The 15,530-nt window shown below is 44.3% G+C and overlaps 1 protein-coding gene across 3 annotated transcripts in view; it reads right to left on the bottom strand.

Moving 5' to 3' along the window:
* Nucleotides 1–15,530, bottom strand: part of pard3ba (par-3 family cell polarity regulator beta a) — a 133,712-nt gene that overhangs the window by 93,099 nt on the left and 25,083 nt on the right. For all 3 annotated transcript variants that reach the window (XM_079668320.1, XM_079668318.1, XM_079668319.1), the window contains exons 3-5: nt 12,805–12,979; nt 6,153–6,256; nt 1,650–1,720 (exon numbers count right to left, since the gene is read on the bottom strand). In XM_079668320.1, the coding sequence (XP_079524446.1) occupies nt 1,650–1,720; nt 6,153–6,256; nt 12,805–12,979 (350 nt within the window). The remainder of the gene's footprint in view (nt 1–1,649; nt 1,721–6,152; nt 6,257–12,804; nt 12,980–15,530) is intronic.

Genomic DNA, 15,530 nt, shown 5'->3' with positions numbered 1-15,530 from the left:
ATTTTGCCTCACTTTACTTTGCTCAAATAAATAATGTCAAGCAGATAGAACATATGTAAATATTGTTTAGTTACTGAACTGACGGAAAACTAATTGACTACTAACATCTATTTTGTTTGACATGTTGTCGACTAAACAAGCTTTTTACAGGCCTAAATTGAATTCTTATAGGTTTGACATTTTTAACTGTTGCATTAAGTGGATCATCAGGAATTCTGATACAAAATATAAAATGTATTATTCCAAAGATGCCAACTAGATAAGCGTAGTCGAACTAAGCAATACTGTGTTTTTGGTGTAACGGACCGCAACTATGAGCTTTTAACATGATGACCCATAAATAACAGAATCGATAGAGAGCAACAACACTCCCCTCACAGGGGTCACAGGTCAACGCCCTGGATGTCAATTGATTACAACAGCATCATAATGAAATATAAAGACATGTAATAAGAATAGGGAAATCTTAACAACCTCTTCCCTACTTCAGCAGAGTGGGACATGACTAAACCTGATGTTTGTTAATTATGTAGCTGATGCTGAGATCGCTATAATACATAAATGATCAAATGTAGATTGACAGTGACATTAACCAATCATGTGTATGCCCCGCGCACACAGTGGGCGGGGCATCAGCGTCCCAGTGGGACAGGCTGAGACTGATGAACCAAAAAACCCAACATATTAATCAATAATGAAAATCATGAGGTGCAGCCCCCTTACTTAATATATTAATGTCCCTAACCGTGCCGGGTCTGTTCCAAAACAAAGCTGTTACTGAACTGAACTCTGGGTTGGATTTACATGTTTTGGAAACCTTTTTTGTTTCTGTTGTTTTTGTCTATATGTCGCTTTGAACCCGTCTATGAAAGCTGACACACAATCAGTGCTGTAAATTTACCGGTGACATCTTTCAGAGTAACTCTTTTCAAATACAAAATAAATGCATTTCTTTCTTACAGTTAATAATCAAAATGTTGGGGATTGCATCAGAATGTATTCTCTTAGAATATAACATTTATTCTGATGCTCTGTTTTAACTCTAATTCAAGTTAAATTGAGAAAATGTTCATTTAAGTTTGGCAGTAATCAGTAATGTTGACATGTTTACACTGCCTGGTTTGTAGCTTTATAGCCCCGGTTACATAACTCTGTAAAAGTGAGTAAATAGTCGCATTAAGATTACTAGCAATCTGGACAACTTTTACAATAAATTGAGGTGGAATTTCCATCAAAATCATGTTTAAAACTCACCTCTGCTCCGGCACAAATGGCTCATGGCAAACCACCATGTACTGGGACGCATCCACACACACACACACCAACTGTCACCCCTTAATCCAGTGTCAGGCTGTCAAACAAAGACTGCTTAATCCCAGACTCCAACACTGCCCCGTACCCAGCTAGAGTATGATGTGTCCATTCACACACACACACACACACACACACACACACACACACACACACACACACACACACACACACACACACACACACACACACACACACACACACACACACACACACACACACACACACACACACACACACACACACACACACACACACACACACACACACACACACACACACACACACACACACACACACACACACACACACACACACACACACACACACACACACACTTGAAGTGAACTTGGCTCATCTTGGCGGGGGGGTCGTCAGTGCGCAGTCGGTCCAACAGTCGGTTGATTTCCTGATGAAAAACACAAACAGTCAACATGATAATAACCACAGGGACAAATCAAGAGAGCGCTGACACTGAACAAACGGTGAAAACGAGGAGGCCCGTCGCCAATTAGCAAAACAATCTACCGCCGCCATCAATCACCTTTGCAGACGGCGAGGAGAGGGCGACCGCCGGACGCTGAGCTCGCCACTACTGTCCCTCTTGCTCTGTGTACATTTCTATCTGCTCCCTCCCCCTCTCTGCATCCCTGCCCCGTGAAGGACGATGCTCTGTTTTTAAGACGAAATGAAACAAACCCCGGGGGAAACGAAGACGGAACATGGAAGAGGGAGAAAGAAATGTGGGAAGACGAGAGAGAAGGACGGCGTCAAACTGTTGAGAGACGCTCAAGGACTGGGAGAGATTGCCCCCCCAATCGTTAAAGACAAGAGGGGTGCAATTAGGTCCTTCTGCCTTGTCACTTTCATTGTGTCACCAGCATTAATGGCTAAAAAGCTCCCGCCCACCAGCTTCGTATCAACCCCCCCACCCACCCACCCACCCACCACCACACCCAACTCCCCGGTGTACCCCTATGCACACACTGGGTAAAACATGCTTTATACCAAATATCACCTACACACATCCTCTCTGCAGAGCTGTGGTGTATTTATGGACACATATTCTGCCTTTACAAATAGTGACCCACTTATCTGGGCAGTGGGAGATTACCCCACAATGGAGCGCAAGCGTGTGTGTGTGTGTGTGTGTGTGTGTGTGTGTGTGTGTGTGTGTGTGTGCGGGGGCAGAAAGACGAGCTCCATTGTTGCTGTGCATCTTCCCTTAACGCCATTAGCTCCTACAGACAGCCTGCCTCCTTTAGCACACACACACACACACACACACACACACACACACACACACACACACACACAGGCTCATCACAGAGGAAGATGCTGGCACATGGCTTAGTATGAACACATGTACACACTCATGGAAAACACACTTCCAGTTTGAAAGGAATTGAGCTACTGTGTCACAATAACATAAAGATACACAAAAAGGCATGTCTGCTCGACTACAATGACAGTGTTATATAAGATGTACACACACACACACACACACACACACACACACACACACACACACACACACACACACACACACACACACACACACACACACACACACACACACACACACACACACACACACACACACACACACACACACACACACACACACACACACACACACACACACACACACACACACACACACACACACACACACACACACACACACACACACACACACACACACCTTTCCTCAATGCTTCAACATTAAAGGATCACGCCATAATGCCCAATCTAATCCCTTAGAGCACTAAAGAACAGCAGCTTCCCTGTTTTGGTTCCATTCAGTGCTCGTATGTAAAACACACAAAGAAAGAATATTAGTGCCATCCCCCTCTCTGTGAATATACCAGGTTAGTGCCTTTGTGTGTGTAAACTTCCACTGATCACGTACAGTAGATCATATTAGGAGCATTGAGTGGATGTGATTATTCCATCCATATACATTTGGTATAGAAACAACTCACTACAATTCAGGAAGTGCATCGGTTCTACCAGTGGGAGTTCTGCTACTGCTTACACATCATTTGACACCTCAACTTCATGAACTCACATTTTCAATTACAGAAACTTTGTTCAGCTGACTCCTAAAACTCCTTTTAACACGTACACTTAAAAAACAACCTTGTTTAACACTCTTCTCTGCTGACTCCATGGGCTTATATTACAGCTCCTATCAGCACTTTCACTTCAGCTGCTACTTATTTTAGTGTTACAACCAAAAAAATAAGAACTAATATGCATTTACATAACCTGCTTTCTTCACTGAATTATTTCATTGTGGCAGGCTTCGTGATCTCGGAACGAGTGCTATCATTTGTGAAACCTGTCTGAGAACAACTAACGGGTTGTCTGCTCTGTTATTGTTTTGCACACTGTCCTGCATGTGTCTGTAGTTGAAGGTATGTGTGAATGACGGGGCGGTGTGCAGACGTCTGAGATATGAGGTGCGAGTGTTAGTGTGTGTTGGATGAGTAATGAGGTGTGTGTTTCTTTCGTGTGATTCCTCTGGGCGCTGTAGTCGCCTGCTGCACGTCAGGCGCTTGAGAAAGAGCGTGTGTGTAAGAAAGGTTGTTTGTATGTACACACACACACAGCAGGAACACAGCTTCAGTGTGCTCGCCGCTGCTCCTTGACCTTCATCATATCCATTACATCAACTGACTGCTGTGGTCACATTCTTTCTCTTATGTTCGCTGAGAAAACGCAAATCCTCAAGGGGCTAACACACACAGACACACACAGCATCCAGCTGCTAGCATGAGAAACACAAAACACACAGTGTACAGACGGACGGGAAAACAGCTGAATTTGGTCAAGCTAGCCAAGGCGTTAGCTTTTAGAGATTTAAGTCCGACTTCCCGCCGTGTTAACATGTAGAGTGGTGCAGTGATGACGTATATTTGTAGGCCGACCCAGGAGTTTGCATCACAAGGGTTCCTTGACAAAAAGCAATGGATTTTAAGCTTTGTGGTAAGAAGGCAAAAAAACACTAGGCTAAACACAGACCTTATTTCAGGCTTTAACCACTAAGACTTTCAGACGAGGGAACCGGATGTATTCAAATGCTTATTCATTTTTGGGTTTAAGGACTCATTCCTGCACCACTCCATTGCATCACTGCACCTAGAGGTTTTGAAAATCAGGCAGAGCGAAGGGAAAGAGTGCATGCAGAAACGTAACACAGATTAGGAAAGAGGAGAGTGATGGAGGAAAGGAAAGGAAAAGCATTCACTTCAGTGCAGTTAGCAGGCAACATTAAAACGTCTCGTTTATTAGCTTCGAACACGGCAGGAAGTCCCAATCAATTAAAGGGCCGGCTCATGTTTATCACCGCTCAGTCTTTTGCCGGTTTCATTAGCTCTTCTGATAGAGACTCAGAGTGTGTGTGATTCAAAGACAGAGAGAAGTGGGCCAACCTTGGCCTCCACCAAAGCAGGCAGCAAAATCAATTAAAGGGGCAGCGCGCATATTTATCACTGTATCAGCCTTAATTACATTTTATTTAGCCTTCAATACCTCCAAGACGAAGAGGGACACGAGTGTGTGTAACTTGTAAGTGTGTATGAGTAAGTGTAGGAAATAAGGGTGGGGGGTCTGAGCGGAGTAGTACAGTGGACGAAGTGATAGTGTATTGATCTTTGGAAGTCCATCAGGCCCAGGACTCAATATGCCCAAGAGCTGTGACGGCCTCCTAGCCACACACACACACACACACACACACACACACACACACACACACACACACACACACACACACACACACACACACACACACACACACACACACACACACACACACACACACACACACACACACACACACACACACACACACACACACACACACACACACACACACACACACACACACACACACCTTCTTCTTCTTCTTGCTCTCCTGTGTGGAGGAGTTTCGAGAAACATCAAATGCATTGTCACCAAATGATCGAGCCGAAGTGTGTTTAAAACTTTGTAAACAGACAATGACAACATCTGCTAGTGAGCGAAACAACAACTGTGTGGGTTTAAATAAAGCTGCATCTGTCTGCCAGCACACAGATTTCTGGGTAAATCATCTATAATGAGGCCCCTCGCTCTGCTGTGTTTGTACGAGGCCCTGAAATATGTGCTGTGTCATTGTGTTTACTCGCCGCCCGCTGATTCCCGCGTTCTGCCTAGTCACCGCTGAGCTGAACGCGGCGGGGGAAACAACAGGACTCCCTTTCTCTACCTTATCTAAACACACACACAAACACACATGTAAGCGTGACCTCACACAGCCCTCCATGTTGCCCACCACACACACCCAGAGGGACGCACACTGAGTCCTCCTTAATGGTGCTCTGTTTGGAGAAAGAAGCAGAGCACTTGAAAAGCCGACCCTCTCAAAGTGCAGCCCGGGGCGTGGAGCTGGACCACAGGAGGAACACACACTGGCTTTTCTGTCTCTACACACCAGTGAAATAATCTGATATGTTTATCTCTCCCGTGATTTATTAACGCTATTTTTACATTTGTTATATATTTTCCCCTTATCTGTTGCTTTGGTTAAAACATGTTCCTGCTACTAGTTTGAACAGCAGGAGTTTATCCGCAGGAAAAATAACGTTTTGTTAAATTATTCTCAGCTTTCTCTGTTCTTTTCTTGGCAATTAAAAAGGGGAAGGAAATCAGTGACTTCCTCAATTAAGAAAGGCACACTGGATTACAACTCATTTATGCTGAATTTCATTAAAAGCAACTTAAGCAAACTACAAAAAAATATATATTAGTTGTTTCAGTCCCCTATAAACCTTATTTTACCTTGATAGTTGACTTACCGGTTCAGGTGACCTGTTGCTATGGTTATCACGTGGGGGCGTGGCTCTCGCCTGGTAGGGGGTCAGTGCAGAGTCACTGCTGCTCCTCACCAGCAGAGGCGTGTCTGTAGGAAGGAACATACAGTTAGATATGGAGGATATTTAACACACTACTGCACAGAAACCAGGTCATGTGTTATTTCTTAAACTCCAAATGCACTGAGGGTCCTGAGAGGAAGAGGAGGAGGGGAAAGGTAGAAGGAGGTGAGAGAAGAAGAAGGAAATGTTCTTCTGTCTTTTTGGCATCTTTCGCAGCGAGCAGCTGGCCTTCGCTGGGTGAGACGGACCCCTGAGGCTCTCTGTGCTCTCCAAAAGACACCAAAGCGCATCAAAAATTGAAAATGTGAGAGTCTGTTGGCACCTGAAAAACAAAAACAGACTCCTTGTTGAGCAGAGCCAATAGGAATCCTGAAGAACATGGACACAGGACAAGATAAAAGTGGTGAAGTAACAGCTTATATAAACAAATCTATCTCTGGATGGTATAAAACGTGTATTATAATAATGTCAAGATGACTCCACTACACAACCCTGTAGCGATACGTGAATGTGTGTGTTTGGGGAACAGCTGGGCATATGAAAATGTACACTGTGGGTGCTTGGGCGTGCACACACACTTGCCACAAGCCTTCCCCGCAGCCCAAATGCGCAGAGGGAGAGGGAACATGGGAAGGTCTGAACCACAACAAAACAACTCAAAGGAATCTAATTCGAACCTTTCTGCTGCCTCTTGCTTTTAATACCCGCCCCAGACTGTTATTCGAGGATGTAAACCCGTGGCGGGGTGTTTTCCAAATTTGACTTGACAGAGGAGAAAATAAAGACAGGGGAAAGATAAAAAAAGGGCGAGGTAAACAGAAAGGGAAGGGGAGAGATAGTGGGGAGAAAAAGCCTCGAAAAGTGAGACGCGCAGAAAAGGGAAGGCAAACAAAATGCTCTGCTTTCCTGTAATCAATCTCTCTTTGGAGGGTCAGTGACAGGGTCCTGGTCTAACGTGGTCAGAATAGAGAGAGCAGGGGAGGAGAACATAAGGGGAAGAAGGAGTGGGCAGTGTGTGTGTGTGTGAGTGTGATTGCAGACAGATGAATAATGGTCATTACAACCACCGAACCACATGTGCAAATATCCTTTACGGCTCAAATGATCTCAACATGTTGTGATTAAAAAATCTTTAATAATTAGTGATCAATTATTCTGCTGTACCAGATGTAGACGGTCTCAATCCTTCTTACAGAGAAAGTTTAAAAGGCATGATGCTAACTCGATAAGACTAATGCGAGGGGATTTACAGGTGTGGAAAAAAAAAATGTGTTTCCTTTGATAAGGGCTCAGATGTTTTTCCTCCATCTTTAACTTTCTGATGTTGTTTTACTGAGGAAATCAACACCATGATCTGATCTGATTTAGAAAAGCAGACTTCACGTAGAAATGTTAGATGATTTGCAATTGTGGAATTTGCTTTGATTTAACACAATAGCAGAAATAATAAAAAGGTATCTTCTAAAAGCTGGCATCAAAAAGACTGCAGAGAAATACAGAAAAGACATCACATCGCTGCAACACATCACTTGCTTCTGATTTCTCCATCTGATTCAAATCTATAAAACTAACACACTCTTTTTTTTTAACGTTTTCTAATATTTTTTGAACACTGTATTTGTACGCAGATGCTCAGGAAGCACTCTCGCTACTTCTTTCCTTTTTTCAGTCCAACACATGCAACCGTTTACAAGTTCAGAGGGGCCGTGTATAGAAAGCAGTAAAACTTAATGGATGGTTCTCCGCTCTGTGTCCACCTGTCCAAAGCATTCATGGGAAGTGAATACAGATAAGAATACACATGTACTCCGAACAGCATGTATCAGGTTTTCAAACATGTGCTTTAAAGTGGTGAGGTTTAAATAAAGAACTTCCCCTCAATATGGGAGAAAAGTTGACACCTATCCTACAGAGTGATGCATTGCAGAACGTTAAATCAAACTGCAAGGATGCTAGGTACATTAGGAACCAAAATACTTTCAAGGCCAGCCTCTTTAAAGACACTCAATGATAAACTTCTGAAGTGGCTATAATGGAGTTTACAATGAGCTCAGTCTAAGTTGTGACACCCTGCATACTTCACCACAATGTCAATGATGCAACTTTCCCAAGTGACCAAGGCCGCTCCATGGTCACAGTCAGGCTCCGTTACCCAGCGGCCAGCCCCATAAATCCTCCTCCATTTATCCATGGGAGTCAAACCCGCCTCCATCAATCCTCCCACCGCTTGTGAAGGAACCTGAGGGTCACCGGCTTTGACCTTTAACCTGTGCCGAACCCTCGGGGGGGTCAAACGGTGTCACAGAGGGTCAGGGATATTGATGAGAGTGACAGTTTTAACTCTCTTAGGTCAGCCACTGTTTGAAGAGACATTACTAATCAAAGGTGACTGGCCTGGTGCCAACAGGCTTTTAGCGTGGGTTCATATCTACTTAAAATGTACCCTATAGTATTTATTTGCCCTGAACCAGCTTGTATTATTACATACATATACACAATGTAAGTGTGTCTGGCATACTAGAAATATCCTTAGCTAAGATTAGCCCTCGTGAAACTGACCTCCTAAGGCTTTGAAACCTTAAGGTCAGAGTAACATGGTGAAAACCCGTGTGAGGTAGCAACAGCCTCAAGCACACGCTGATTTAACATCTCATTTTCTCATGATAAAAACATAATTGACTAAATGAATATCATGATCGAATGAAAAATCATAACCCTCTACGGAAGTGATGGGTAGAGACTTGGTATTAAAGCAGCTGTCTGGCATCTGGAGCTCTCAGTAGCTGAACATCATTCATGCTCCTGTGTGAGCAGACATTTTGATTTATTTTAAGATCACAGACATTTCCTGACATGCACTCTCCTGCCAAAATGGGGAAGAAGAGGTGGAGGGGACTGTGCAGCCACAACCACAAGGTACCCTGCGTCACCAGCTAAACTAATCAGAAGTACCACTTCTAGGCCAGAGAGAGAAACACCTTGAAACACACACACACACACATCATCTTCCCTTGGAGACTGATGTAGCTGGAGAGACCCTGAAGAGGCCGTCTGAACTTACACTTCTGTGTTTATCTGCCTCCGACTCATCACCTAACTACACGGCTTACGCAATATTTTGAACACTGAGGTTTATTTTAAGAATTTCGTCTTCTGTGAGAGTTCTGCAGAGCTACTTCAAAGCTGGGGCGGGATGAAAACAAGGGTGCATCATGTTTCTCTCTGACTGTGTCTGAGCGTGTGTGTGTGTGTGTGTGTGTGTGTGTGTGTGTGTGTGTGTGTGTGTGTGTGTGTGTGTGTGTGTGTGTGTGTGTGTGTGTGTGTGTGTGTGTGTGAGTGTGTGTGCACATGTTAATCAGTGTGAGTGCCTTTGTTTGCCATTGAGTTTGCATGAGCAAGCATGCGTGTATGGCGTCTGTGTACTCTTTATATTTATATTTGTCTGCAGTTGTGTAGTGCGTGTGTGTGTGTGTGTGTGTGTGTGTGTGTGTGTGTGTGTGTGTGTGTGTGTGTGTGTGTGTGTGTGTGTGTGTGTGTGTGTGTGTTCATGCCACAGGCCAGGGTGTACTTGTTTCTCTCCCAATCGATAAAGCCAGGCTCAGGCTGCTCATGGGATGATGCGATAAGGAGTCTCTTCCTAGAAGTGTGTGTGTGTGTGAGTGTGTGTGTGTGTGTGTGTGTGTGTGTGTGTGTGTGTGTGTGTGTGTGTGTGTATATATATGTGTGTGTGTGTGTGTGTGTGTATATATGTATGTGTGTGTGTATGTGTGTGTGTGTGTGTGTGTGTGTGTGTGTGTGTGTGTGTGTGTAGCAGTGGATCAATGCAGGTCTAATCATCCCACTGGGGCAGTGTGAAGGCCGATCACCCAGTACAAACATCAGTCCAGCGTGCCACACAAACACTTTGATGCCTGACTGATTACTGGATCACGTCGTTTTCTGTCCGCCACCACTCACTGCGGTCACATGCACACTACAACCAGATTATTGGGAGTAATCAGATTAAAGTGATAGTGTGATTAAAGCATTCACATGGTTTGCGGTGACCCAATTTTTCCCAGAAACCCCAGTTTACATGATTTGTCGATAAATAGGTTAATGTCTGGGAGGATGTTGTCGCCTACATCTTATGATCCCACAGCTGCTAGCCTCATTCTGTTTTGGGGCTCATAAGCACAGTGAATATTTGATAATGCCACAGCTTGCACGGTTAACTCTAATTTGACAATGACAACCCAGTTCAAGTGTTTACATGCTATACATGACAGCCTGCATTGCTTTTATCTAATCTTGTTTAACGCTTTGAACGTTTTTCCCTCCCTTTTGAAGCGGCTAATAGAACAGTCGCTACATGTCTTAGCTTAACATGCAGTTCGTTGTCATTTCCATGCAACGCTAGGCAGGCCGCTGTGGGTAGACGTTTTTAAGGACAGATTTGACACAGTTTGAAACAGTTGGAATATGCCATGGATATGCTTTGCTGATAGGACCTCATTGACATACTGAACATACCTAATGGATTATTTTTGATACTGACAATCAAGTGTAATGTGTTTTAGTCATAAAAGATCTAACAGGTATGAAAAGGAATATTAAACAACAATACTTCAAGATAAACTAAATTAATTAACAGAATATTTCTGCTTTTGGACTGACAATATAAGATATTATTAAACAACATCATTGGACTGTGAGAAACTGGGAAGCACATATACTGTTATTAGACATTTTATAGACCATAAATAATTGTTGGTTTCAGCACTACGGTATAAATATGATTCCAAAGCAAATGCTAAATGTGTGTAACACCCAGTTGACAACTCATCTTGTAACAGCAAAAGGGACAGCTCACACAATCACAGTTACACACACAGACACACACTCCCCTGAGACCTTCTCAGAAGTGGATGGCTGACCGGTTTTGGGGTTGTTTAACTCCCAAAAGCATGCTGGGATTCTTTTGTCGAATCCTGCGTGTGTGTGTGTGTGTGTGTGTGTGTGTGTGTGTGTGTGTGTGTGTGTGTGTGTGTGTGTGTGTGTGTGTGTGTGTGTGTGTGTGTGTGTGTGTGTGAGTGTGTGTGTCCGGATGACAAAAGGCTGTCTTATTGCATGAGTCTGGCTCTGTATGCGGGGCGTCACAGGGTCACATCATAACCAAGTTAGTCAGGGTTCAACAGGGCTGCAGAGCCGAGTGGGGGGGTTGGAGGCAGGAAGAGGTCCCGCCGGGTTGAAGGAAGGGTGGGGGGGGGGCTGAATTAGTCCATTCATGCTCGGCTGGCATGCTAACAGGCTACAGTGCTAATCTAGTTAGAGGTGGAAGCCATGCGGAGACGGAGAAGGTATCGGGTGGGGGGGTCAGGGTCTAGAGGGCTGGATGGCAGGTGGTTGAAGCTGAATAGTAGAGTAGGCAGAAAATGACTGCGTGGAGTGGAGGGGGGGGGGGGCAGATGACGGGGCAGAGGGCAAATGCGGGCAGAGGGAGAGGGGTGGCAAAGGGCATGTGTGTGTGTGTGTGTGTGTGTGTGTGGTGTCACACTGTTATTCTATAGCCGACAGATGGAGAGAGGGGAAATGAAAGGGGGTCCAGTGATTAGACAGACCCATCCCGGCTAATGTAATCTTTCATCTCAACCTCCTGGCATTCAAGAATCAAAGCAAGCACTGAAATGGTAAATAATGACATGTACAGAGAGGAGTCATGCTCTTCTTGAGATTATTTATAGTAATATGTATCCATAGCCAGAACTAAATGCAGCCCAGACAGAGCAGACTTTCCCCCAGAGGCTCCCTCAGGCTTCCAGCCTTGTGATGATGTTTCCCACTGGAGACGCACCATGACCCAATAACTTGTTCACTTTATTTTCTGACTGCTAAAGACAAGTATAGCTGCCATTCCTTGTTCGTTTGAAGCTGTATTTGTATATAGTCGTGTGCACTGTTAAAGTGTCATTCTCACTTGTGTTTTAGTATCTGCTTTATGGGAGTGACCTTCATCAACTCACTGAATATTTGTACAACAGGAGGCGTCGAATAAGAGTTGTTTTTGAGAAACGTGCCCTGTGAGGAGCAGAACCGGAGCGTATCCTTCAACTTAATGGTGCACGGAGAGACGTTGTTGTCAGTATGGGTAGATAAGCGCAGAAAAAACTAAATGAAGGAGCTTCGTGTCTCTTCATAATATCATGTTTTTTAGTCAACTACCTTTAAAGACTCTACTGTGACATGTCTCCATGCTTTATAACAAATATAACAAGAGTGCGGACGGCGGGAGAGAACGCTGCGTCAACACTGCATCTGTTTTCACACGCAATCAAGTTACAGTAACAAAAAAAAACTCTCTTTTACTCAGCAGGTTCAGCTCACAGCTGTTCCATAAATGTATTTCTAACATTTTCTCTCACACAGTCAGACGCCTACACACACCTCCCTCCGTCTCCCCACGATGCACTTTCTCACACGCACAAAGAAATGTGTTGATTGTCTTGTGCAGAAAACTTCTGTTACATTTACAAACTAAGTGTTTCCATGAGATGAATTTGAAACCTTGGTGTGGAAATGTTATGTTTGGACTTACTGGCTTTGAGGCTGGCCTCGTTGACTTCTATCTCCGCTCTGATTGGCTCCTGGTACTCAAGGTGGGGAAAGTATAACAGGGGTTCAGGGCTGGGGGCGGCGCTGGAGTATCCGTTGGACAGGGTCTCTCTGGGGCTTTCCGTCCTCCCGCGCTGGACTTCGAACACCGCTAAAAGCTGGATAAGAGACACAGAGTCAGACAGCGGCCTAAATATTATAGGTTTCTCAACATAATGTGCAAGCTTTCCTCGAGATGACAATCAAACAATGGGAACTCTGGCAGGAGAACAAGCTAGCAACACGCAGCCAGGTTATAATGCATCTCCACTGTGCCACCATCACAGAGAGGCTTTGATGTGATTTATCTTGCCAACAGCGGGGTAGCAACCTGCTCCATCCTGCCAAGTGTGAGGATGTGTGTGTGCTGGCTTCACAGCTCATCAGAACCTCTTATAATCAGTTGCCACAATAACTTTCCTCGTTTAATATTCAAAAAATCTGACCGGCTCAGAGGAGTTATCACACGAGGCGAGGCGAGGTGTATGAAATTAGCAGTGAAATGAGATCCGACACGAGAATGAGAAGCTGTCAAACACAATGACACGGCTGCCACAATGAGGCGGGGGGGCGCCAAATGAACACGGGACGGAGGGCAGAGGAACGACAAACAATGCTAATTGAGACAGGGACATGATGGCAGATAGGGCGAAGGGGAGAGAGCGCGTGTGTGTGTGTGTGTGTGTGTGTGTGTGTGTGCATGTCTTGACTTCAAGGCCGTGCTATTGCGGTTTGATAAATGGGCACGTGGCGGCGTGACGCTCTCATTAGAAGGAAGGAAATGACCACTTAATGAAAAGCAATAACCGCGATGGAACGAGGGATGGAAATAAAACAATAGACGAGTGGAGGACGTCGATTAACAACAAGAGGAGCGCAGAGGCCGTGTGTGTGAGTGTTTAAAAAGTGTGTAAACAATAAGCAAAGAGGAGGCGACAAATATGTATCATCCATCAGGCTGAGACGCCGCCTCTCACCCCGCCTGTGATTCAATATCCTCATCTGGTCGACGCCATGCAAAGGAGATTCTCTTTCTGCATGCGTGTGAGCTAAATTAGAGAGTAAAAGGATGTGGAGTCGAGAGAGAAAGAGAGAAACAATCTGATTGGCCGCTTGATGGATGCTTCTCGAGCTCTTTCTCTCTTCTTTATCTGCTTTCCTCTTTCTCTCCTTATCTCCTTCCCGTCCCGAGCCTCCGTCTCTTTCTCCAAACTCGCTGACAGCATCAATCAAAGAAGAAGAAGAAGAAGAAGTCTCGGGGCGTAATTTGATTTGCGCGCACGCTACGAACACGGACGGAAACACTAAAAGAACAAAACACTTTTACGATTTATTCGTTCTGAACAACAACAACTTCTTTTAATGTGTGGAGGGGTGATGATGATGATGATTTGCTTTCAGGGAGTTTATTTTTTTATGGCTGACACAGGCGGGGAGTGATGCAAATGAAGGCCGCCTTGCTGCTTCCACTCATCACTCAATCAAACGCAAAGTATCAACAGAATGGCTTCATTTGGAGCAAGCTGAAGAACAGTCGGGAGAAGACTTCTCATTTTAAATTCAGTCAAAGATCTTCCTAGTCGAATATCTAACAGATAAAAAAACTGTTAACTAATTATTTAAATGCTAACTGTTAAAAGGACTAAAAGGGTGCTCAAATATCTGACAGCTGATTGGTCGAGGGTCGAACAGAGGTGAGAGAAAGCATGTGTTAAAACGCTGATGGTATTCACTGATTCATCAAACACACACTTTCTGACAAGCTGTACAATCAATCCTAATCACAAGTCAAGAGAAGAACATGAAATGGTTCAATGGTAAATGTATGAGAGAGGCGAAGTCCCTCCCTTTCCGGGGGAGCTCCATGGGACCTTATTTCGGAAAAATTATGTATTGAAGTCAATGGAGAGAGAAAGATTATCTTTTCGATCCCGTTTGAATTGTGCCACGAATTACACATATGATGTTTGTCAATTTAAAAGATAATTTTGCAAGTGAAAAAAATAAAAATGTGTGGTAAAACTGTGAAGTAACACTTTGTGTGAAACCGCTCAATGAACTACAACTCCCATCTCGCACCACACACCAAGACGGCCGTCACGTTGGCACATTTCACTTCTTTCTTTCAGAATGAGGCGGAAAGTATTAAAAGAGGTGAAAATCACTCCAAGTCTGGGCACGTTGAGAGCTGTACACACACACAAGGGGAGTTAGTCGGTTCATTAGAGCCAGCATGCGGGACCGGGAATCTGGGATTTGTAGTCTTTCTAGTTGCGTATTTTTCATAGTCTTATATTTCAACAGTTTTACGACAAACTGTGACTTTTTTTTACATGGAAATAATTTTTTAAGATTGACAAATATCATATGTGTAATTCATGGCACAATTCAAACGGGATCCAAAGATAATCTTTCTCTCTCCATTGACTTCAATTCATAATTTTTCCGAAATAAGGTCCCATGGGGCGGAAGTAGATGGGCGGGACTTCGCCTCTCCACCAATCTAACACAAAATGTATGTGCATGGCTAGAGATCACTAGGGGCAGGGGTGGATTAGGAGACAATGGGCCCCTGGGCACAGACAAGCCCCATTACGTAAGAGCTAGACACACTGACACTTTAGTCATTTTGCATCTCTTTGTAATGATTGTTGGTCTTTTGGAAGGTCA

Source organism: Notothenia rossii, assembly GCF_949606895.1.
Source record: "Notothenia rossii genome assembly, chromosome: 3".
Lineage (NCBI taxonomy): Eukaryota > Metazoa > Chordata > Actinopteri > Perciformes > Nototheniidae > Notothenia > Notothenia rossii.
Note: the sequence above shows the minus strand (reverse complement) of the source record. Positions and strands in the feature narration are given on the sequence as shown.